This window comes from Thunnus thynnus, chromosome 10 (genome assembly GCF_963924715.1).
Source record: "Thunnus thynnus chromosome 10, fThuThy2.1, whole genome shotgun sequence".
Taxonomy (NCBI): Eukaryota; Metazoa; Chordata; class Actinopteri; order Scombriformes; family Scombridae; genus Thunnus; species Thunnus thynnus.
In genome coordinates this window covers 7,122,405-7,149,137 of record NC_089526.1, presented here as the reverse complement: position 1 = coordinate 7,149,137, position 26,733 = coordinate 7,122,405, and the positions used below count along the sequence as shown (strand labels likewise).

At 42.1% G+C, this 26,733-nt stretch overlaps 1 protein-coding gene across 8 annotated transcripts in view; it reads right to left on the bottom strand.

Annotated features, from left to right (window-relative positions):
• Positions 1-260: 260 nt before the first annotated feature.
• The window catches only part of satb1b (SATB homeobox 1b), a 65,658-nt gene continuing 39,185 nt past the window's right edge, over positions 261-26,733 (bottom strand). For 6 of the 8 annotated variants that reach the window (XM_067600673.1, XM_067600675.1, XM_067600672.1 and 3 more), the window contains 4 exons: positions 22,690-22,761; positions 22,022-22,177; positions 5,089-5,295; positions 261-3,036 (listed from right to left, as the gene is read on the bottom strand). In XM_067600673.1, the coding sequence (XP_067456774.1) occupies positions 2,407-3,036; positions 5,089-5,295; positions 22,022-22,177; positions 22,690-22,761 (1,065 nt within the window). In that variant the 3' untranslated portion in view covers positions 261-2,406. The remainder of the gene's footprint in view (positions 3,037-5,088; positions 5,296-22,021; positions 22,178-22,689; positions 22,762-26,733) is intronic. The other 2 variants (XM_067600674.1, XM_067600671.1) reach the window with 1 other exon arrangement.

Below are 26,733 nucleotides of genomic sequence, written 5' to 3'. Positions count from 1 at the left end.
GCCATCTGTGTGGATAAACCTTTTGTAAGGCTGAGGCAAATATGGCTGATCCTTATGAAAACAGATATAATGAGGAGGAGTATCATGCTAGAGTTCCTGTTATTTGTTGGTGCATTCACCTCGATCAGTGAGTAAGTCACTTGTTAAGTCAAAATCAAGAAATAATGAAGCTTATTGGTGCCTCTACTTTCTCATGTGTAATGTTTTTTTTTATTTTTTTACCTCTTGACACCTTCTAATCTCCACCTTTAGCAAATCGATGAGTCCCAAGAGAGCATCTGACACCCTATGATCTGTTTTTTTTTTTTCTAAACACACACAATGTTACACTCTGGCTTTTTTTATTCATGAAAAAAAAAAGAGCAGAACATCAAGGGAACGCCAGCCCAGACTGGCTGGCACATATCGCAGGTAACAGGTGAGGGTAATTTCCTAAAGGTGCAGACACCTGGCCTCACCTGGGGTTCACGGCGAGGTCAGAACACCTGTGCTGTTCTTTATCTTAACTCCCTGTGGAGGGCTTTGCTATTATTGGTGTTCACACCTTACATTTATTTATTTCAGATTTTTACAGGTGCTTCAGATACACTCAGCAGTAGAAGTGAAGATGCAGTAGAAGAGCCCAGGTACAGTCGGTTTGATAGGAAGAGGCACGACAGAACGTTGATTTTCAATTTTGTACGGTGAGCTCTTGCACAAACTTCAAATATATTTACAATAATAAACAATCAATGATTCATAAGATGTGATATTTACAGTTATTACAAATAACATGTGTTCAGTGACTGCAGCTGAATGAGTCAGTAACTGGAGATGATATCTCTTAGCAGTAGGTTTTTAAAACAATTCACATTGTTTCATCTTTTGTTCCCAGAGGAGAGGGGAGAAAAAAAACCCCTCTGGTGTCAAAAGAGTCTGGTCAAGTTAATGCCAAGAAATCTGTGGTACAATACAAACAGTTTAATTGTGTAATTAACAATCAATAACCACTTCTAGTTAGAACATTTCTGCAGAAAGGAACCGAGAAACACTTATAAAACAGTCAGTCGTAACAAAATAACTGGTGTTCTCATTGAAATAAACTCATAAAAAAGAAACACTTTTTATACAGAATATTTATACAGGAATAGCTTTTGAATTGGATTGTTAACCAAAGGAAGACACATCGCAGACATCGATTTTCACACAGATTGCATATGTTTTTCTTTCTAAGGTGTTCTATAGGTTAGTCATTTTACCTAAGCTTATTTGCATGATAGTAAAAATTGCATACAACATTAATTGTGAAGCTTGTAGCATGAGTTGCTTGACATACAGCACTTTTTATAGGCAACCTTTAAAGCACATTTCTCCATTTAAAACGTGTAAGACACTTTTTGTTTTTACTGCCCATCGAAATTACATTTATAAATAGAAAAAAGATCGGTTGAATTTTAAAAAAAGCGCTATGCAACATAAACTTTTAAAAAAAGTAATTACATCAAAAACACTGCATGAACTGCAAATAAATAATGTCGGACAACATAAACATGGTGTAATTCACATTTCTAACTGTGTGGCAATTCAGAAAGTTACAGTGACAAAGGTTTTGCAAAATAATGTAACATCGGCAGTGCCGTATAGTACAAGGCATTGTTGGCATAGTTTCTTTAAGACTGTATTTATTTTTTACAGTTACAATATATGTCTATATATATATATTTATATTTCTTCCCTAACAAATAATATGTAAAGACTGAGCTATTCTCGGAGATGCACCTGGGCTGGGTGATCGCGTTCCAGAGTTTGGAGTGATCCATAATCACATTATGCGCTTTTTAAAAGAATAACTAATCTGCCAGCAGGCTCCAGACTTGATACCTCATAATTAAGGCCTTGTCAACCACTTGGTCCTTGATTTCATTTGCTATTTTTTAAAAAATCCAGTTAAACATCACATACGTAAACACCTATCAAAGTCCTATCAAACTCCATGGGGACTTTTTTCTTTTTAAATATAATCAGTAGCTCAAAAAAGATAAAGTAAGTCAGTGTAAAACAACAGACAGAGTGCAGTCAGCAAATATCCACGGCAACATACTTAGAATAATTTTTTGTGCAGATTATTTAAATGATGCATCAGTCTTTACAGTGAATAATACAAGTTTTACAAAATCCAAAAAGTAGTACTTGTTGTATTACAGAGTCTGAGATGGGCTTTCCAGTGTGTGAACACTAACTTCACATAGCCTGTCAGTCTGCAACTGATATATAAACACTCCTCATACAGTCCAGGCGCTGTACTGAATAAAAACACTACTTTTCTTTATTTGCAGTGTGGTGGTTCTGTGTCAGCCAGAGCGTTACATTTAGCACAGTCATCAGTCTGTGTGTGTGCACATGAAAACTCTCAGTACATGATTCATCCTACTCCTTGGCCTCGTGCTCTAACTCTAACTGGGCCTCAGCGCCTCGGCCCAGCTGCTCTTCGATCTTGATGGAGAAGATGGTGTTGTTGGTCTGCGTGCTCTCGTCCATCTCCTTCAGCAGCTCACCGCTCTCCCTGAAGTCCGTCAGCTCCTCCTCGAAGGCCGGGCTGCTGCTGCTGCTGCTGCTGCTGGTGTTGGTGTTGGTGGTGGCTGGGGTGTTGTTGTTGTTGTTACTGGGTTCCTTGGGCCCCTTGGCTGGGTGATTGACGTAGAAGCGCTGGTTCTGGAAGAACTTGATGATGGTGAGCTTGGGGAGGTCCAGCTGGGCCGACAGGGTGTGGATGGCCTCCTCGTCGGGGTAGAGACCCACATCCTGGATGAAGCTCTGCAGGATGCCCAGAGCCTCCAGGGAGATCTTCCCTCCACTGGTGCGGGACTTGATGCTCCCTCCGCGGCTGACTTCGTCCTCCGTCTCGGCCGGAGAGGCGGTGGAAGGCTGGCGGGGCGGCAACCGGGGGCCGGTGGTGGGCTGCTGTTGCTGCAAGGGCTGCTGGGACAAAAGGGGTTGGGAGGGGTGCTGGAGGGACAGTGAGGGCTGGTGCTGCTGTTGTGACTGGGGCAGCTGAGGCTGCAGTGGGAAAAAAAAAAGGGGAAGAGAAAGGAGACGGGGATGTTATCAGTGAACACTTATCGGCGCATTAATAAGGCCTTTCATTAAAATCAATTGAGTTGTGAGGAAAAATGGGCCTACTGTGTATAGAACAGGCATTTGGTTGAAGGAATTTTCCATGCAATATCTCACTGAATGTAATCAGTTCTCCAGATATGAATTTTTTTTTTTTGGTGGTGGTGGGAGATTGTGTCTCATTGTGGGGGTAGAGGCAACAGCAACACACTAGTAGAGACACACACACACACACTCACAACCTCAAAAAGACACAATCAGCCGTACACACAGTGGGAATTCACAGGGAAACTGGCCTCTCTATTATAGCCTCTGCTGCTTATCAGGCTCTATTGCCAGGCAGTGATAAACAAGCTCCCTGTGCACAATTCATGTTACGATGGTCTGGCTGATTTGCCGCAGTGTGAGAATGCTATCGATGGCTTTCACTCTGCCGTCAGAATCCCGTTAGTGTAAACACATGACACATTACTCGTAAAATGTCTCATTGTGTGGTTGGAGAGGGAGTGAGTGGGCAACTCGTGGTCCCTATTGACCCCGCAAAATGGGTGCTCTTTTATTTTCATTTCTGAGTCAGACACTGTAGAATAGGTGTTTCATAATGAAGTTTGCAAAACAGCACTTTGCATGGACTGTTTGCCAAAGGCATAAATGTACCCAAAGAAGTGATTTTTACAGCACCAATATACAGAGCTATGATAGTTCTTGTTGAGCTAATGTGAGCTAATTTGGCTAATGTGTCGTGTTAGTGAAGGACCGGCACAAAATATTTAAACACTAGTCTCTTATGGACGTGATAAAACTGCACTATTAAATAAGAAATAATCCTATTTTATCAATCTACAACCATTTCTGTTTGCATGCAAAGTAAAACTCCCTCATTCCATATCTGCTGCTGGAATTGATTTGTAAAAGAAATCCTATTACCTTATTTATATCCAGTAAATGGCAGCCTTTGTGAAACACTGGCCATGTCTCCAAGTAACCAAATAACTAATCAACCACTCAGCTGTGGCTCAGACTTTTAATAGAAGAATTATTGTACTTCATTAAGATATTTTGACCGTTAACCGAGGCTCTGTGTTATTTTCCATTCATCTACCAGATGTCTTTTATAAAGCAGCTTTGTTAAATAAGTTCAGGCTAATGATATCTTTGAAAACGGCTTTCGCTGAAAAGTAGGAACTTTTAAGTATTGCTGTGTTTCTAATTAACAAGAGTTCATAAAAACTCTTAAGTGTTGTTTATTACATAATGCCTGGAAAATGAGTTAAGATTAAATGAAAAGGGGGGGAAAATTTAGATTTTTTTATTTATGTGTTTTTGATACACAGCACTTTAGAAAAATGTAGGAAAATACGTTCATATACAGTAAGTAGAGTTGTATCAGGAGAACGGGTGTCACCTGCGCCCTTTATACGCAAATTAGGGCTCCAACTAATCATCACTGTCATTATCAATCAGTGTCATTTTCTTAAATCATTTATAGTCTTTTAATTGATTGTTTTGTCTGACCAACAGTTAAAAACACAAATATGTTCTGTTTACTTTCACATAAGACAAAGAAAAGCAGCAAATCTTCACAATTTGAAGAAACTATCGAGAAGTTTGAACAATGAAGGTTTTCTTTTATGACTCAAAATAGTTGCAGATTAACTTCCTGTCAGTTAACAGACTGTAACATGAACAGCAGAGTTAAGGTACAGAACGTAATCAAAAGTGAAACCTTGTATGTTCTGGTGTGTGTGTGTGTATGTTTTCATGCACCGTACATATTTTATTCATATTATTTTTGTGTTTACCTTCATATGTTGCATATTTTTTACATTTTATTACAGCATTTTATTAAGCTAACAGTGTTTTATCAAGTCATACACACGTACACGGCTACATTATATTTTCTGTGTTTGCAACGTAAAAACATCACAGTTCTTTAAACGTGATGCCTGAGCCGGTTGAGTCTGTCGGGTCAGGACACGTGCCGTTAACGCTCACCTGTAGCTGGTCAGTGGAGATGTGCATCAAGTGTGTCGGCCGCTCGCTGTGGTGCTGCTGGCCCGCGCTGCTCTCCTGCTCGTAGATGGCGTCGCGTTCGGCCTGGGAGAGGCTCAGGAAGCGCCGGATCATCGAGAGGTTCTCCCAGAGCGTCCGGTTCTCTGGAGACGGATCCTCCTTCCAGCGGAGCAGCTCACACAGCCAGCCCTGAAGGAAGGATTAGAAAGAGAGAGAGAAAGAGAGAGAGAGAGGTCAGTAAAGCATGGTCTTCAGACTGAAATGTGGGCAGAGGTCAAAGGAATGTATTGTAATTAGTTTAATTTTGGACTTCTGGATCAAAGATGTGTTAAAGGTATTTTTAGGCCGCAGGATGTGGAAACTGGTTCACACAGACACACGGTGCTTTATCTATGAGGACAACTAGATTATAAAAACTGCTTTTTTTAGTGTTGGAACAGATACAACACAAAAAATAAAAACTACTGAGATGAAACAGATCCAATGTAAAACCATTCAAGCAATTTAAATAATTAAAATGAATGAAAAATGCTGTTTTGCAAAAAAAACTATTTACAGTAGTAGAATAAATAAAAAATAAAACTAAACAATCCATCTATTGTTTCACAATAGCTACACCTGCAGTCAGTATGTTTTTTTTCTGCCACAGCTGAAGATGAAGACAGGAATTAGCCAAGGTCAAGCAACACAGCAGGGAGGAACAATTTAACGTGACGAGAAACACACACTCGCATATTGAGTAGCACCCTTGGGAGGAAGCAAGTGACTCCCATGTTTGAAACACTCCAGCAGAGGGCCATGAAAGACAGAGCTGTAGAACAGTATGAGACAATTCCAATTAAATGTTTTATTTGATAAATACAAAAGGTGCGCAATGGATCCGACGTTGATTATTGAGATCCACAGAACAAGACTGCTGACACACAGCTGAGAGTGCAGCTCAGAGGACTAGTTTTACATGTTGTTTATACACAGTAAAACCCTGAAGAACTATTAAAGTATCTGTTTTGTCAGGTTGCAAGAATAACATGTCCAAAGCACAAGTTCAAAATATCTTTTTTTAGTGGGATTGTTTCTTGATGATCATATCATGTAACGTTTTACATAATGTTGTTTCAATTAAAGTTTCTAAGCAAACTATAATTAAAAACTGTCAAACTTTGTTTTGTTGTTGTCTTACATGCAGTTGTTTCTAATGTTACAGTGAAGCACAGTTCTTTGCACTTAACATCAATTAGATTTTTCAGAATATTTGCCACAGTTACATGTTAATATGAGAAAATATTGGTAATAAATATTCAGCTGCGACAAACATATTTTTCATTAATCTGCAGATTATTTTCTCGATTAATTAGTTTCTCTATAAAATGTCAGAAATGAGTGAAAAAACTACTTTCTGAGAACCAAAACTGACATATTCAAATGACAAGTTTTGTTCTACTAACAGTGTAAAGTCCACAGAGATTCAGTTTAGAAACCGAGAACTGCAGCAAACTGTCTTGTTTGAGAAGCTGGAATGAGTCAATAATTGGAATTATTTTTTTGCTTGAAAAATGAGTAAAACGATTCTTCTTCTTTATTAAAATATTTGTTGATTTACTCTTTTGTGGTTCTAGTAATCAATTCACTGACCAGTCGATTCAGCTCTAATCGTATTATGATGCTGATTCAGATAGAGCTGAAACAAATAATTCAATTGACAGAAAATTTGGATTATCTATTAGTTGTTTCAGTTTTTTTTTTTTCAAGCCGACATTGTCTGGATCCAACTGCTCAGACATGAAGATTCGCTGCTGTTCTTTGTCTTATATGGGAAATTATAATCTCCACTATCTTCAGTCATGATTCTGATGTCTTATTGGAGTGAAGACTACGTCGTAACGTTGGATGTTATGGAATAAATACACTGAATAGAAACTTCTCACAGTCACAGTGAAATGTGTGCCTGTGTTTGTGTTTGTTCACAGGACTGAGTGACAAACCGAGAAGTGACTGTTGTAGAGACAGAAGGGCTCTACAGGGGTTGAGTGACGTGGTCGCTGCGGCTCTGATGTGATGATCTAAACCTCAGCGGCCGACGTATGTGTGTGTGTGTGTGTGTGTGAGTGAGTAAGAGTGAAGCACACTGTAGAGCTGTGTGGGAGAGTGAAGAGTAGTGGGGTGGGGAGGGGGAGGGGGTGAGGTGGGATGAAGAGCTGTAGTGAATCTACAAGAGAGCTGTAAAGGGACAAGAGTGGATGAAGAAGGAGGGACGGCCGGGGAGTGAAACCAGCGAGGAGGAAACGCAGCGTCAAAGAGAAGCAGTGAGGTGTGAGCGTGTGTGTGTGTGTGTGTGTGTGTGTGTGTTACAGAGGGCTACTCGCTCAGCCGGTAGTCTGTCCTGGCAGAGTGACAGAGCGGCGCTGTAATCTCCCGGCCAGTGCGCGGCAGCACCTTTCATTTCCACAGGATTACACTGCGCTGCTGGTCCGCTCACAGACACACACACATGCACACACAGAGGGCAGAGCCACGCCGCCACACTGCATGCAAGAGATAACTCAGCAGTTTGGTTGTCCCCTGTTCCAACTCCTCCCATAAGCCACATCAAACCCAGGAGGGGTTTTGGAGGAAGCCGAGAGGAGGGGGGGGGGGGAGAAAGAGAAAGAGACATAAAGAGAGAGAGAAAGAGAGAGAGAGAGAGAGAGAGAGGGAGGAGAGTGGGTAGAGGGGGCCATAAAGCCTGCGTGCCCACCTTGTTCCTTTGCCACGTTTATTGTTGCGTTTTTAATTTGCATGCAGAGGGATTTGGACGGCGCTCCAGTTGGGCTGTCTGTGGTTTCAGCTGATTCGGTAGTGAGGGAGAACACACACACACACACACACACACACACACACACACATACACACACACCCCACAAAACACAAACAGACGCACAACAAACCACACACCATCTTGTCAAAGCCAGAGAAACAGTACCCCGGCCCAACGATGGAGTAATCCAACTCAAACACTCCCCAAACCAGCAGGATTAAACCCAAAGTAGCAGAGCCAATCAAACAAAGGCACGACGTGAACTCCATTTCAATGCCAGGAAGTCCATTTGATGAAATAAAGTACAGACAGTTTATTAGTTCACAAGTGTGAATGTTCCGTTTGTGCGGGGGGGTGGGGGGGGGGGCTTTCCTTTGCCGACTTCGTTTTGATAATTTCGACGGTTTTTGAGCTGACATTTAGCCGTTTATTGAACGAGTTGAAGGCCTCGGGAAAATGAACATTTGCTAAACGTTTTTTATGCGGGGTAGGTCAAACAGCAGTTAGCGCTGCTCTCGGGCCAGCGCTGTGGACAGTGGACAGTCAGCATTTTCCATGGCAGTTTCAAGAGCTTTGTTTGTGTTTGTCTAATTGCATTGCTTCCACAGACCAGACAGGCAGCGAGAGGGTAGAGGGAGGAGAGAGACAGACAGAGTGAGAGAAGTTAGCTATTTGACTCCCTTGTTGACTGTAAACTTTACAATAAAATAAAAACAACTGGGATATAGTAAATGCATTAAACTTACTCCTTCTAAAATGCAATATGGTATCAACTTTATTTGGTAGAAAAACTTACTTATATATTTCAATATTCTTTCCTAAGAATGACTAAATCAACAAGATTTTATGTTCAACATTCCCGCACTCTGGTGATATTACCATACTGTTGCAAATCTGTTTTCCCCTTTATTGTTTAATGTAATTTGTTGAGCCTCTCCACCGCAGCTGACAAGCACCAACTGCTCTTGATTGGATCATGGAACTTGCTGCCCCTGCCGCTTAAGTGTTCCAACACCGTCCAGAAAACAAAAATCTAGGGCTCTTCAATCCAGTGTGCTCTGTTTTTGTTGAAGATCATTAAGGGCTCTCTATAAATAAATAGAACAGGTAGTTCAGGACAGGCCTAGTTGCCGGCCAACACAGACTACAGTATGCAGAAACCGTGTGATAACAACGACTTTTGTTTTAAGCTGAGGAAAATTTCTCGTGTCACAGTTTAAACATTGCGGCTGAGAAAATAGTGCAGGGACAGGAACGACGGGTCTGGTGATGCTTGCAAGAAAAGTCTATGACTGACTGGAGGGATTATTATGACTATTAGAGACAGGAGAGACAGAATCTCTTTAAATGAAGATCTCACTTAGACTGTACAAAAACCACAGAAAGCCATTTCCTGCAAACAATGTCAGACAAGCTGAGTTTAAGATAACTGCCCAACATGAGAAGGCAGGCAGCCGAAATAAAGCAGTGGTTTAGAAGTAAACAGTTAATAATGGACATACATAGGTCAGGATGCTTGTGTTGCAGTGTATCTGCTTGCATGTGAAAGTAGAGTAGAGAGTGTTTGCTGATATATTAGTCAGAACAACTTCATAAGCTAATGATATAAAAGAAGAGAGTGGAGTGAAAATGTGGGTTTCATTGACAACATTGCACAGAAGACTGTCTGTATTTAGCTCAGAAGCTAAGAAGAAATAATAGCGTCTTGTTCTTGATATGAAAAAAAAAAAAATTCCCGTCAGTAGTCAGATATTGTATTCGTTAATAACCATAGCTCCAGTTTACTGTCTAAGAATAGTTTTTCTGTTCTATTAAATTCACGTGAGTTTTACTCACTACGACTTAGCCGTTGGCTCCTGTAAATCTTGTTTGAGCTGTTTTTACGCCTGGACTTCAGAGGAGGAGAATTTTTCCCCCCTCCCACAAAACTGACCGTCACAAATTGTGTGACCTTAGTAAATCCAGCATAACACGTAATCATCCTCTGTTAACACGTCTCCTCTCGTTATTTGTGTGATCTTCCCCTTGATGTGTATGCGGTGAGGAGAGAGGCGTGCGGAATGACACGTAAACTTCTACTCCAGCCCGGTGTGTCTGTTTGATGAGACGCCACATGTGTTTGGGGCAGAACTGGTTGAATCTGCAGCTTAAAAACAGTCACAACACTAGTGAGAAATCACTCGATACATGATTGAATTGGACCATTTGTGTCCTGTATTTAGTGTATCTTGGGTAAGAACACTGTTTTGTGTCGTGTTACATGTCAACCGTTTTGATAATCGATTAATAGATTTTTATTTTATTAAAAAAAAATCTGCTTTTTAAGGTGAGGTGAAACGCTGCCTTGCCACTTAATGATAGATGAAACACACACACACACACACACAAAAAATCATTACTGAGCGAATAATAAAAGAGAATTTCCTTCGAGGTTTAACAAACCACTTAAGTGCCTCTTGTGAAGGAGAAAATATCTGTAGTAGATGATATTAACTGTTTAATCAAAGCCTAATACATTCACTAATATATCAGAGTACACTTGGTAGAAATATTTTACAACTCCTACAAGGTTTACAAGTCTGATAATAATATTATTGTCTGGTGCTTTTTTAACAAAATGCTATCATTTATACATGACAATGTTCATTTAACAGATTGCAGCTCATGAAACTGCAGTAAACTTTGCTAAATTGTGACAGAAATGACATTTACTACACATTTAAGGATATTTATACCAGGAACAAATACTGATGAGCCTTCAGTTGACCTACTGGAGTAAATCAGTATATTTTTCCCAACCTAAATTATCTTAGAAACCGCAGACTAACTGATGAACTGGAAAGCCGGTTTATTTTGTGGCAAAATACATCTCTCAGGTGAACTCACAGATGCTGTAAACAGGTTCATCCAAGCAGTGCGTACTGACAGGCATAGGATTATCTTGCGATGTTGGCACACACCTGTGACAATATTGCACAATAATCCGCTGCCTCTAGGTCATTGCTGCTTAATTATTAATTAGTTTCAAACAACAGGACTGGCAATCAAGAACCAAACAGCCTTTTCTTGTTTTACAGCAGACACAGATCTGACCAGAGACCCACCCACGGGGCTCTGGGGTCATAAGGTGCCAAATTAAAAGGGTAATAAACTCTTCAGCAGGCCATTGTATGGCCCCAGTATAAATAGCAACCGGGTGTTCTGATAAAAATATTTTCCTCGCAACACAATAGTTGAATTCATGCGCGAGATTCACCCAGCTATGCAATGCGGTACATGGTGTATGTGAGTGCTGCAGTCACAAGCTGCCAATGAGAGTATAGGCCCGCTCTGTCAGAGAACAGCATGGTATTCACCGCCCAACCCACCTACCCATTCACCCATTCACTGCCAAACTACCGCTGCAAACACCCCCCCCACAACATGGAAGCTCAGAGAAGCACTAATGAAGAACCGGCTATGCTGTGAGACAGGGACCACAGACAAGACAAGACAGACAGACAGACAGCCATGCAGGCAGACAGACAGACGGACAGATAGAGAGAGAGAGAGAGAGAGAGAGAGAGAGAGAGAGAGAGAGAGAGAGAGGGCTGTCACACGGCCTGGCCAACACCTTCCCTCTAATCTCATTTGCTTGTTATCAGCCCCATCAGGCTGACCTCGGCCACCGCAAAAATAAATAAATAAAATAAGCCAACAGATGTCCATCAATTTGCCATTTGAGTTCCCCCCCACCCCCCCCTCCTCCTTCCTCGGATTACTGCATGACCAACAATAATGCCACAGTTTCAACCCCAGCCACAGAATATACGAGTATATCCGATACCATTTGAATTTTAGAGTTTTGAGCCTGGCCGTGATGAACAAATGAGGCCGAGATGACACATCAAAAAATGGAGAGGAAAAAAGAAAAAAAAAAAAAAAAAAAAATCACAGATGAAGAAATGATTGTGGCCATTGTTGTGGCTGGCTGGTTTGGAGGACAGGGCTGCTTCGGAGGCAGCCAGACAAACCTCTCCTGTGTCTGAACAAGGGAGAGAGAGCTAAAAGTAGGGGGGAAGACAATGCATTATTGTCTTTCCTCCTCCTTGAACCTGGCAGAGGCCCAGCTCTGGCAGACAACACTATGCAGATAAATGCAGCCGATAACACGGTATGTTCAAACCTGTTCCTCCTCCCCGAGCGAGCCAAAATGGCGGCTGCACGTGCGCGTTCACCCTGCAAGGTAACCCAGTGCTGTGTTGTAAATACATTACGCCATGGTGGACGCCCATCTGCTGACGACGGAGGAGTCTTGAAACGATCCTGATGCTCGGGCATATGTGAATCTCCCGCAACAATAAGCAATAATTGACTGCACGATTCAGGGCCAGATTTTTTTTTTTTGGGGGGGGGGAATAAGTCTTTATATGCAAATAGAACAGCTATGAGTTACAGTACAAATGGTCTTTGGCATACTGTGAGAAGGATGGGGCGATGGAAATGGGGTCAGTGGCCTTAATTGAACTGCAAAGGCGATCGGACGTAACGATGTACTAAAAAAAATAGAGTGAAAAACACATTGTACCCTGCTTGGAGACCAATCATAACACCTTAAGTTGTTTGCTTAACATACTGTACTACAATGACTTGTACATTGTATGTTACAGGGATATCATGAGCACTGGAGGAAGCTTATAATAATTTACAGATATGATTTTGGTGCCATTTGGCTTGTCAGATAATAAGTCAGGTGACCAAAAGCCCAAACTTATGCTCCTCTGTGGAGGTGTTCTTGTGGTCCCAGCATCAATGCTTAAAGCGTAGGGATTAATTCATGGTTTCGAACAGGATTTAATCCGTTGATCGTCGCAGCACCACTGCAACACCAGTGGAATGTGTCGTACATTATCAGGCTACGGTACGCATTCATTATATGCCCAAAGTAATCATGTTTATATTCTTTTATTCGTCATGTGATAGGGAGATAATCATGACAAGGGCGAAGTTTACACTGGAAATGACTGCTAGCAAGATCTTAACATACTAATTTGTTTCGCTATAGGAAAGGAGAAGATTACTTTACTGTGCATTCATTATATAGTAAAGTAATCGTGTTTACATTTGTTCACTCACTTAGAGCGCAGTGAGGAAAAGTTTGCACTGGAAATGGTTGCTAGATCACAAAAAGCTAATTTATCTAGTATTAATGAAAAGAAAAGTCTTTTTATATCTCACTTCATATTGTATTTGCAATGGGGAAATACTGCTGACATCTAATACGTGCGGGAGAGAACCCAAAGTAGTGCGAACAAAGTTTCTACGTGGTCTCCAAATAGCCCTGACATTATAGTTAGGTTTCTCAAAACAGCTCAACCCAAAAGAATAAATCCACCTTTACTCATTTCCATCAATTCTGGGCAAAGAACACACAACACAACAGAGGGGATTGAGATATTTCACTAGGTTGTGCAGAGGAAAACTAAAGGACATTAACATCTCTCTGAAAATATACTGTTTTGTAAACACACTATCTGAGGCTGTTCACCATATGGTGATCAAGGAGTTGAATCTATTGTTAAGCCACGTTTTTTATTTACCTCAAGATCATTTTTCATAACCTCCCCATCTGATTCCAATTCACAGGCTGGCCCTGAACATGCATTAGGAGGGAGAGTACAAAACAGATGGATCAAACGGACATCTATTTGAAATGACAGATAGGCCCTAAGGATGGTTGGATTTGCGACCACAGAAATGGATGATGAAATTTCTAGTCCTCATATGTACAAATCACAGGCCGCTTCTCTCTCTTAAGGAAAGCTTTTGAGGATTAAAAACTGAGTCATCTAAATCATTTGAAACTTGCCTTTAAAAAAAAAAAAAAAAAAAAGAAATCTTTTTTTTTTAATTATTAAATCACATTGATATGACTCTGATGTCTTGTCAGAGTGGATGTGTTCCAGATTGCGGCTGCCAGATTGTGTCGCTATACTCTTTTGTGAGGATGTCAGTGGCTGAGCTTTAGGAGAGAAATTTGCCAGTCTGAATCATACATGCCAAACAATTAATCTCTATTCGAACTGCGACATTGGAGAAGTCTTAGCCAAACAGTGAACGTTTTTTTCTGAAGAGGGGTCGCGACCTTTCCAGATACAATAAGCAAGTCGACAACAATAACAGACTGACAGCTAACACGACACACATTGTGGAGGCAAGGCATGACTGTGCAGGAAATGGCCCTCTCTGTGTCAGCACTTGCTCCCAGAAACAATACCAACCAGTTCTGGGTGGCAGATTACGTCACGGCTGCTGAACCAATAAAGTGTGCAGGGAATTTTTGAGCAACCAAATAGAGGCAGATGGAGCATAAAGAATAACCAAAGGCAAATGACCAGTCCATCTAAAATGGAGCACATTAAACATCTGTGTGGTTACAGTTTTTTTTTTTTTTTTTTTTAAACCGCACGTTTTATTCCTTTTCTGCAAAGTTGTTCTTCACACACAATTGCACATAACATAGTAACAATACTATAACCGGGGAGTTTCCCCCCAGTGCAACCACTGTCTACTATTTAGTAGCTGCAGGATTAGTGCCTTGCTCAAGAGCTGTAGTGAAGAACAGCGAGAATGTTTTGCTCAGTATTTGTTTACAGCACTAACAAATATTTGCAGGCAACGTATTTAATTTTGTAAGAAGGTATATTACTAGGTATCCTTAATGTGCATCAATCAATCAATCACTATCACATTTTAGTGATTTTTTTAATTTAACCAGTAAAGCACTTGTGTACAAAATGGCTGAAAATCGAGTCAGTCATGATGCCACAGTATTTGTGCCTCTTTGTATCAAATATTAGTGTTCTTGAAATTGCACCATAATCTAGTTTAGCCTGGTGGTGGGTTGATATTTGGGTACCAGCACAGCTATACTGAATGTTCAAAAAAAAAAAAAAAAAAACTTCTCCCACCACAAATTTACTTCTTGTTTATAATCCTTTCTGTTCAATACTGCTGAGGCAGATGGAGGATGAATGCACAGAAGACAACAAACACACTGGAGATGAACTAGAGATAAACAACGGCAGCAGTGACATTACAAACACAGAAAACACCTACATGGAGTCTGATTCCATCAATTATAAGAGTTTGATTGAGATTTAATTCAAAGCTGGGGTTTAATTGCTAATATCAGAGTATAATTAAGCTGATAAATCATGACTGATCTTATTGAATTAAGGATTGAAATAGCGGAGAACCTGCAAATTGTCTATGTCAGCTAAATAAGTGTTCTTAATTGGTCTACATGTTTGCTTCAGATACTAATGAAACTGAACAAATTTCATCCCCAAAAAGTGTTGTGAAATAAAAGTCTTCATATAGTGTAGTTTATTCCGTACTTTAGCTGTACGTCTTGTTCAACTCAGAAATTCATCTTGAACGCGAAATCTCAAACGTCTTTCTGTACATGGCTGAAATGGAGACTTATATGTCTTCCTTGAGGCTTAATTTATGCAGTGTTTTGTAAAAATAATGACTGAAGAATATAGTTTAGACAGTGATGAGGATGGAGAGTTGATCTCTGTTTGAGGACAAAGAGAGGAGGTTGTGAAAGACTGAGAGACGGCAAATAATGCTAGCAAAACAAAGTGCACACAAGCACCAGCATGAGCACTTGGATAGGTCCTAATATCTCCCTATGCAATTCCCCCTCACTCACACACACTCCTGTGCACACACATACTCACACAGACACTCTCTCTCTCTCTCTCTCTCTCAGACTGCATCTGCCGGAGCTAGTGGCTGTAGTTAAATTGAAATATTTCCCGGCGTGTGTCAGAAGCATGCAGAATGGTAATTATGACAGATCTGATTAGGCGGGCCGAGTCGGGCGGCTCCGGGCTGCAGGTGCGACCTTGTGCATTCCTGCGTGTGTAAATAAAATTAATTACAAGCGTAGGGGGCGCGCAGCGCGTGACATCAGCGCGCACAGGGGGGACTCCCACGGGGGGCACCCTAATGGAATATTTTCCCCGAGTCTAATAATACAGTTGGTATTGACTTGAGGTAATTAGGGGGATCATTAAAGCGCTTTTCCCGGCGTATTTGCCTGCCTGATCAGATTAGCGAGAATGGGCCTCAGAACAAGCCCTGTGTGGTCTGTCAGGAGAAGTGGAGACAGTGGGAGAGGTTTAGCTAGCTAACATTTGTAGGAAGGAAGGAGCTAGGAAATACTGTGCTTGTCACTGGGATGAGGGTAGCATTCACTAACAAGCTAGCAAAGTGTAAGAAGCACTAGTAAGGTTAGACATGTGGCGAGTAGGTTAAGCACTGATTAGGTCTTCATTGAAAGAGAGCTAGTGAACTATTAGAGAGATGCTGGTTGAAACATGCCCACCATTGAGAAACATTTGTCATATATTAATGCATTAGAGGTGATGACGAAGAGACAGTTCGGATTCAGGAGGGGCAGGTTACTAGTTCTGACTGCAGGGTAGGAGGTAGGCGAGGAGGAGGGAATGAGTTGCGCAATTGGAGACAGATGGGGTGAGAGGTGGCATGTAAGGCGTAAGTGAGAGAGATGGCAGGGGAGACACAAAGTGCTCTGGGCATGCTCAGTGAGACCCCGTGCTCCTGCTAAGAGGAGGAGGGTTCGATGAAGCAGGCAGTGAAGAGAAAACAAGCTGGTGGGAATTCCACTGTCCATTAAACAATAAGAGAAAGGCTCATTTCAGAGGGAGGGGAAGACTTACCGTTTGCAAGATAATTCATTCGCTAAATTAATTATTCAGACAGCTGGGTCTCCAGTTCAAGAAATTGTGTCTTTAATAATAGAGAGGATCTGGCCTAGCCTGTTTCCCATGGCAACCTAATAACCAAGCAGGCACAGGAGATAAATAAATAAATCAATTAATAAACAGTCATGGCCCTTTTAGATCCCTAGGGGTTGTGATATGCTTGCTCTGATCTGCCTAATTTGAGGGAGAGAGAAGTATGGAGAACTGTGAGTCCACAAACAAAAGATTAAGACATCTCGATGCCGGCCCTGCCACAGCATACAAAGTAAAACTTAAGAGAAGCGGTCCGAAATTTCACTGTGCTGTTCCAAAACATAGCCCCCAGCAATAACCACAAACCATGCCTCAGTTCTTGATATTATAAAACTATCTGATAACATCTTTACTAAATCAGTTTTAGGATGTCATTTTAATGCCATTTGTACAACTCTTCATGCAAAACACGACTTCTAACGTACTGACCCCCCAGTGGCTCCTCGGTAACAGACAATCTAGAAACAGACACCCAAAAGGTCAGCCATCTGCCCCTCTTGTTAAGCAGCCATTGGATGGAGCAGAGGGATAGAAGTGTTGTGTGTGTGTGTGTGTGTGTGTGTTATGTCTGAGTGTTGCTGGTCTGGTCTGGTTGGGTGGGTCAAATATCTGAGATTAAAGCTAAAAAAAGCGTTCGAGCTGCTATAAAACATGTACGACCACTAAACGGATTCCACCCGTAACAGGAAATTAGTCATTTTCGAAACATGAAGGAAGCAGTTCCAGTTATTCTGTCACCCTCCCTTCCTACTCATATCAGTGTCCCCACCCGCCACCACCCACCTCCACCCACTCCCCCACCTCTCCAGACCAACGAGGCACTCACTTCCCCCCCCCCACCACCACTACCACCACCACCACCGCCGCCTCCCCACCCTCCACTCCAGGGAATGCCGTGCCAGGCGGGTGCAGGGTGACAGATGGCATACACCAACCTCCCCCCCCCCCGCCCCTCCTCGCTCTCCTCTCTCCCCCCTACTGCACCAGGCCCCCCCTACCTCCCCCCCTCTCCCCTGCCCGGCCCCCCTGGTGGCGCAGCGGCGGACCAGATCAGTGCCATTCTGTCTCATTAGAGCCTGGCTAATTAGCGTAGCCTCTTCCAGGGGAGAATGAGCAAGTGAGAGAGAGAGACAGAGAGAAGGCGGTGGCGGAGGGAGGGCGGCGTTGGTGGCGGTGACTGTGTTCTGTACTCTACTGGTCATTGAGGAGTCGGAGGGCTTTGAGCCCCGCGGTGCGCAGGGCTCCCAGGGTGCTTGTTTTATGACAGCAGGGACTCTGATTTCATCCGTTGTGCAATTTCTCTCAGGAAGTATCGGGGATGTTTGGACATAAAAGTCGTGTCAGAGTAATGCCCCCGACCCGCTCCACCCCACCCTCGGCTAACCTCCCATTGCTCGACAGAACATTAGCCGCCCCCTCTGCCAGGCTGGCCAACACAGCAAGCCTCCCCTGTTAACGTGAATGAAAACAAAGCATGGTCGCTTGCTAGATAGCGCTCTAGCCCTACTGAGCCAGTTAATAATGTTGACATCAACTCCAGGCTATCCAGATCATAGCTCGCACCTCTGCCGGCTAAAATGAAATGGGCCGTTGACTAATACTAGCTACTTCTGGCAGTGTCATCACTGGATTTGAACCAGTAGCGCGCAGTTGTTTTTCTCCAAGTCTGACATCTCCTGAAGCTAAATGAAGATGGAGCGTTCTTGGAGCATTCAGTCAGTTTGTACCATAGAGGAATGGATCATGAATAACACTTCTGATTTTTATCAAGGAGTAAATGTAATATCTTTACATCAAAATGGCTGCGAGGATAACTTAAAAATAGGTATTCCCAGACTTAAAGTGAATGGTGAGCATTAATCTGATAAAGTAATGTGGCTTGGGTGAGATTCACTGCTCTATAGTTACTACTCTGAATATGTGGTAGTAAAAGAGTGATTGAAATGCAACATTGAATATGTGAAAGGGGTGGGGGTGGGGGTAGGGGGTGGGGGTGGGGGGGACAGTTAAGGGCTGGCAGAGGCCTGCTGTGGTTACGAGCCCTAAGAGAGGACAGGATGGCAGCGTTCCAGGAACCCCCCCAACGCACATACACATCAACAGACACAAACACACACATTCAAGTACACAAACATCAGTGCCCACATTCAAATGTGCCTGCACATAAACCCATGTTTAAAATACAGAAAAAGCACACACACACACGTACACAGCTATATACAGTATATACACACACCTAAGCACACACTCGGTGAAGCGTGCCAATCAGTACACTTCTGTTTACTGCTTTCCTACCCAGGGGATCACTGCTGGCTGTGACCTCCCTAAACTCCCTTTTTTCTATCTACTCTTAGATCTCCACCATCCTGCTCCTTCCCTTCTCAGCTGTATTATCTGTTTCTCTCTGAATGAGGCAAATACGCTATACGCAAATGCTCCACACACACACACACACTCAGAAATACTTCATAGTGCACCCACACACATTTGGTACCGATAACAACGGATCCCGGTCACCTGATCCTGTGCCTGCGTAAAAGCATGCCAGGAAATCCTAAACTGAGCTGAAGAGGCAGAGGTTGAACTGCACACAAATCTGACAGGACAGTGCCAGCCTCAGTGATGAGGCCTCCTCCCCATCCTCCCCCTACAATTATTTCCCTGGACCCCATATGGGCATCCTGCCAGTCCAGCCCATCCTCCATCCTCATCACCAACCACATTCAGGCTACACTCCCAACCTCAGAACCCACCCAAGGCTTGGATAGTGGTTATTTTTCTGCCTGCAAGGCTCCAAACCTCTCTACCTAACCTTTTATAACAAATTTAACATTTTATTTGCAAATATACATTTTGCTACTCTTCCTTCATTTAAATTATAATCAGCTCATGAACAATTTACGGTGACCTACCCAACACCCAATATCCCAAAAAAAAAAAAAAAAATCCTTCCCTTGTAGGAAAACCAATATTTATCTGGTTCCAGCAGTGGAACAACAACATTTTTGGGGAGTAAATAGAGCTAAGTATCTAACTTGAGCAGCAATATCTAGCATGGCTTCACAGGAGGAGAAAACAAACAACCTTCAGAAAGTGGTACAGCTTCCCCACATGTGGTTTCTTCTTTTCTGTTGGGAGCATGTGTGAACAGGAGCCAATATTCAAGAAACATTTTTTTTCTGTCTACTTCTAAAATAAAAAACAATGAAATTTCAGGTATTTTAAAACCAGATATCCTAAAACCAGCATCACCTCAACTATCGAAGACTAGTTATACCATTCAAGAAATTCTATGGATAGTAATTACGGAAACTGCTGATATCTAGGAGTGTTATTTTTATTACTGATTAAAATGCTTATCATTTTCTCTACTAATCCATTATTTAATTTGTTGATAAAATGTCTATTACAATTTCCCAGAGCCCAAGGTGACTATTCAAAATGCTCTTTTTGTTTTGACAGTCCAAAAAGCCAAATATATCCAATGATGATATAAAACAGAGAAGCTGAAAGCAGCGAATGTTTGGCTGTTTCTCTTGCAAACAATTAACTGACAAAAAAAGTTGCTGTTTAATTTTCTGCCAATAAACTAATCAATTAATTGACTAATCGAGTCATCCAAGGAAAAGACTTCATATTTCCACCCACATTGTTGGACTAACATGAATTCTGGGAAGTAAAAATCAAAACACTATAGAATCGTCCGTCGACGGCATCAAACAAGAAGATTCAAATAAGGAAAATTATGGATTTAACAAGGTTTTTTTTGGGTGAACCGCAACTGAAAACTGTGTCCTGTTTTCTGATTTTCAGGGTTCAGGGGTCCTGATGGGGAGGAGCAGCCGCTGGCCTGGTGGTGCTGGTAGCGGTGGCAATGCCGGCTGGGTAGTAAGGGGGGAGACCAGCTGCCCGGGGAGCGCCCATTACGAGATGGAGCCAGAGATAAGTGCTCTCCCAGGCCCCCTTTCACAGGCATAATTAGCACACTTCTTATCTGCTGCTCAATTCACATTCACACCCGCCTGCCATGAATGGAACGTGAAAGAGAGGCAGAAATCGGGGGGAAAGAGAGAGGTAGAGGGGCAAGACAGAGAGATGGGAGGGGAGGTGGAGAAGGCACGGTGGAAACCTGTTCCCAGACAAACCATCATTTGAGAAGAGAGAGACATGTGCGAGTTAATGCTGCGACCGCCTCGCTCTCCCTTTCTCTTTTTCCATCCTCCCAAGGAGTCTTTGAACTCCTTAACAAAAACAGTGGTTTGTGCATCAAACTGCAATTTGGTAAAACAAAGCTATCTGAGGGTATAATCATCCTAATCAGCAAGAAAAAAATAAAGCCTTTGCAGATATTTCTAGATTATTCCGCCCTTGGTGATCTATTTCTCCCCCCATCTTTTTCATCAAGCACAATTGTGGAAATCTTCCCAACTCTGCCTCCGACAGACACGTGAAAACCTTTAATAATAACTCCTTAGTGCTACATTTTTAAATTGCTTTATTAAGGAGTTAAACTGGTGGTGTGTCTTCTCTTTTTTTTCTCCCCTGTTTCCAACACACACAAGCTTGTATTGTGTGAGCGCCCTGCTCTCTCTCTCGAAGATAACAGGGGCCCCTTCGTCTTACTGAGCGAAGCTAATATAAACAAGTTTGTTTGGTATTGAAACACTGTCGACTGCTAAACTCCCAACCCACAATAAAGAAGACATATGTCATTATGTCGATAAATCATTGCGCTGATGCAATGACGTGCTGACACACAATACATTTCTACTTCTTTACTTTTAACTTTATGAATATGAGCATTTAGTATTGAATGTCAACCTTACTGGCAAACACAATCACTTCAAAAAGCAGTTCAAACATTACGTGAGCGTGTGAGGATACTGTCTTTGTACGGACTAATGTGCCAAATGCTCCGCTGGTCAAGGTTTGGCTTATTTGGAAACCAACAAGTCTGTCACAAAGCTAAAGGATCTTCATTTTTTCTTCCTTGGATCTTTGCAAAACATCCACCAGCCACGTGAGTGTGCGTGTTGGACATCTGAAAGCGGTCATATATGAAGGTTTGGAGTTTAAAGTTTGGATTTTTGGCACATCAATACTGCTGAAGATTCCCACATACTAGATATTTTCTTGTATTATGAACAAAAGGCCATGATTTGCAACTTTTCTCTGAATATTTATAGCTTCAATGGTGAAAAAAGAAGGAATGCTGGTTTATGGAGTATTTTCTTAACCAGTTTTTCACAAAGCTGATGTATGTTTCTCACCACTCACTAAGTATTGAGTTGTTTAGGGTGTATTTGGGTACCTGGCTCTTGGATGCTGCAACCTTAGCGAACAGGGCCTGGGAAACCTTGGCCCTCTTCATCTCCTGCTGGATCTCATCGTAGATGGTGGAGTTGATGTTGAGTATGCAGCTCTCTGTCTTGCCATTCCACTCGCTGGGCAGAGGCGACGGTTTCACCTGGTGGAAATAATGACGACAAAGAAAATCAAGAAAATCCTACACAAAATCCCTCACATGTTCCATTTAAAACTATTACATTGTCAGATATTGAATTCTTGATTGTATCTCATGCAGATGGAGCCACTACATAGCATTATCAGTTATGTGTGACTGTACTGTACACGTTTTGTAACTGAGCAACAATATTTCCAGACTTTCTGACACCAAATTCAGCAAAAACTATGGTGAATATAAAGCTTTTTGAATATGATAAAATTGTGTGTTTTTACTATATATATCTTTGACTATATTTCAAACCAAAACCGAACAAAAAGAGAACATTAACCTCACACTTGAAAGATAAATTAACATGTTGCTCTTTTACTGTTTCCTGCTTTACAAAACACGTAAATACTGAAATATCAATGAGCTGCATGCAAGCTCCGGTGTGTGAATCGTCTACGAGAACGTGTTTGTTCAAATTGGTGGTGCTGGGTGAGAGGTGAGGGGGGGTGGAGTTGTTTGCTCACAGGGGAAATGCCCACGGGGATTCGGGGATTCCAGTCCTCGGGCCTTACGCTGTTACAGTCTTCCCTCCGGGGCTACAGTATCGGGAACACAACACAACCATATTTGTTCAGGCTCACATGAGGAAAAAATAAAAGGGAATTTGGCTGAACACAAGCATGCGAGCACACTCATTCATGCATATATCTCACACACACACACACACACATATATACTGAACACCCACACACAGCACCACCGTTACTCAAAAACACTTAGAAGTGTTGTACGAAATGTTATTATTCTTATGTCAAGCTGATGATTAAAAAATAAATGCAAGTCAAGTGAAATCAAATCATCTTCATTCAGCGGCTTGTTGGATCTTGACAAAAATCCTTTGACAAGGTAACAAGTATCCTAATAAAAGCATTACCCAAGAACCATTAGCATATGAATCATTCCATACGAGTCCTTTTGAAAGGAGACATCCACGGGGTTGGGTATGAGTACAAGCGCATGGCATTCAAATAAACCATAATAACACCAACAGCTACTAACTCGCGATACAGCTTGTGATAAAATATAGATATATATTCAAGTATTTGTCTAGACGCCTCACATGAACCCCTGTGTGTTAAAAAAAAAACAATCACATAATCCTCAAATTTGTGGTGAAAATGGAATGTCGGAGCGTCGCCGGGCCTTTCATCCTGTTTTATGACAGCTCGGGCTTTTCAGTCTGAGTGGTAGGTTACCATGTCAAGCTAATTGTTAAGGCTGGGATGTGCACTAACTGGCTTTGGGGGGGGGGGAGTTGAGCCGACCCATCAACACACGTGAGAGAAACATACCTCTGCATCTGTTTTTATGAGGCCTATAAAAAACCCTCCTCTGTCTCTGGCTCAATTGCCACCCTGGCTGATTTATGTGCTTAAATTCACACTGCATTGCTCCATAGGAGAGGCTGGCAGATGGCCAGGTGTATGAGTGTACGAACGTGTGTGTGTGTGTGTGTGTGTGTGTTCGTGGACGTGCATGTGAGAATTGCCTTGTGTCGGAACAGGTCTATATGATGAATGTCGATGGGTTTTAGTCATACAGGTGAAGTATATTAGGCCTCGAGATATACTACTGATGTGCGAACAGCATTCTTGATGTGAAAATAAAAAAAACCACAAACCAGAAGCTTTTGCATGCAGCTTTGGATCATGTTTGAAATGGTTACAGATATAAATCATGTAGTAGTCATTGTGTTCATTGTTTATCTTGCAAACCTATTTCTGTTCTGTTATGCGTCTATATAGCTCCATAAAATGGTTTCAGATATGCTAAAAGTCCCTTGGTATATTCATTCTGCAAGCAGGTGGATTAGTAATGTCTATTTCACCCACCGCGACTGTTGAAAACCAAAAAGTTATACTTCCAAACCTCCGTCTCTGCTTCTAGGGAACACATTAGAATATTAACAGTTGGTTTTTTAGCTAAACAAAAATGACTTTTTCTTTCTTTCTTCTTTTTTTTTACCTAAATATTCTCTTGGGGAAAGGGCCACTCTTTCACTTTGAATCTCTGTCCTGAACTGACACAGTCTCTGATTGTAAACGTGAGCTGTGAACTGCAAAGTGGCCCTGCTTTAAGTTAAGCACCACTGCTTCAGAATGACACTCTTTTCTTTTTAGTTTTGTAAGGACGGCGACTGAGATCACGCTGAGCAATTTAAGGGGAAGGCTCCATTTTGGAGATGGGTGGGCCTGTGCTTGTGTCTTTCTTTGCTCCTCGCCGAAATAAAAGTCCCATCTTCACCGAAGACAGGACAGAGGAAGCCTTTGTTAGCCCCTCTCACCTCCTAGATGCAGCTGACCGCACTTCAAATGGGCTTAAGTGGTAGAGCGTTGCCACATACCTTTCAAATGAGAGACACCGATTTGCGGCAAGGGTAGAAAAGTTGTGCTGTGGCACTCAGTGATTTTGAATGAGGGACCGACTAAAAGACGAAGGATGTTTGATCTTTCACAGAGCTTGTCATCACTGAGTGAGCTTTATTTTAAAAATGGGAGGGCTGTTAATGCTGTCTAATGCATGGTAAAAGGTCAAAATTAGCACAAAAAATTATCCATCATTTTGTGCACCATTCTCACCTGTGTGGTGAGGGGCGGGGATGATGTAGAACTCATTTACATGCACGGAGAATGTAGAGTATGTTCTCTAATGTGAACATTGACGGAAGGAATCAGCTTTTACTCATTACACGTGTTTCCAGACAGGTTACAGCCTGATACAATGGAGCGGAATGTGAGGTGTGTAGCAAAACAATGTGCTAGGGTGGTGCTTGTATGCATACTCGCTGTCGTCACATGTAAACACAGAGCGCGCTAATGAGAGCAGTGCATGAGTGTGTCTTTCTTTGCACGGTATAAAGTGTAGATACACACTTTTTACACTGAAAGGTGCAAACAGGAATGACCTTTTTACACGTGTCTGGATCAAATCTCCTCACGTCACTACAGAGACAGACAGTAAATCACCTCCATACCTGCTCTCAACACTGACTGTACAAATACCAATAATATCTTGAAATGGTCAGACAGTTCACAGGAATGAATCCCTTCACACACATTGTTTTCTCTTTGCTGTAATTTTTATGACTGCTGCACTTTTTATCGATCCAAGAGAAAGAGTTTTCAATTTTGCTCTCTTTTAAGCCATTGGGAACTTCAAATAACAATTCGTTTTGTTTCATTATATTCTAATTTGGTTCAGAGAGATGTGTTGGTTACACAAACATTTCTCAGAAGCAGAGTCGCTCGAAATTATCTCTGCCTTCAATCCTCAATGGCGGAGCATTGGCCCAGGAATACAAGGTTGTGCATTAGAGGAACTTGCAGAAGTGGTTTATTTAGCAGTACTGTGACAAAAAAAAAAATGTGTTTGGAATCTAGTAAGCTGACTGGATTCTTGTTCTCCAGAACTGGATTTGGCTAAGCAAGTACTTTTTGTTGAACCAAGTAGTGATACTCTTCATCAGTGGTTCCCAAACTGGTTATCACAAAATCCCACAGCACATCTGGACTTGCCTCATAGCACACCAGTGTGCTGTGGGATTTCATAAATTATTATTGCAATATACAACTATACAAAAAGTTATGAATGACTTTAATTTAGTATTACTACCTTGTACACAAGCATTTCCCAATACAGAGGCAAATTCTGTACCCTAAAAAAAAAGTTTTCTAAAAAGTTTCTGTCAAACTTAACTCTAGTTTTTTGCTGGATGGTGGGAATGATTAGTGTGTGACACATCAAAGGCCCTGATTGACAGCCAGTGTGAAGGAGGATAACAAGGGGGAAAGTCCTGTCCCATCTTTATGAGCTTCGAGAAGAGCTTTTGGAATTTTCAAGTGAACACGCTGTCCCACATAAGGACAAGCTCGCGGATGAGAAGCGGTGCGCCAAGCTGGCTTACCTTGCAGACATATTTTGGCATCTCAACGAGTTAAACGCCAAGCTTCAGGGCAGGAATGAAAACATTCTATCATCCACAGACAAGATTCGGGGGTTTATGGGCAAGCTTATCCTGTGGCACGAGGTTTTGGAACAGGGCTCCATGGACATGTTCCCACTGGCATCAGCGGTGCCACAGGCAGCCAGAGAGCGCGCTGTATTTGCCGAACACCTTCAGACATTAAAAGAGAGGTTTGAGCGCTATTTTCCACGTGTGGCCAACATCGAGGACTATGACTGGATTCGAGACCCATTCAATCAGGGATCCTCAACAGAAAAGCTCAGAGAGGTATGCGCAGAGCTCCGTATGGACCGCACAATTAAAGTCAAATTTAGTGAGCTGCCACCGGATCACTTTTGGTTGGCTTCTGCATCAGAGTACCCAACCATCTCCCGCCACGCTATTGAGCAACTTCTTCTTTTCCCTACTATGTACCTGTGTGAGTTGGCATTCTCTACTCTGGTTTACAAGACGAGCAACAGGAGGTCACGCCTCTCTGTTGAATAGGACTTGCGAGTGGCCTTCTCCTCAGTACAACCAAGGATTCAAAAAAAATCTGTGAGCA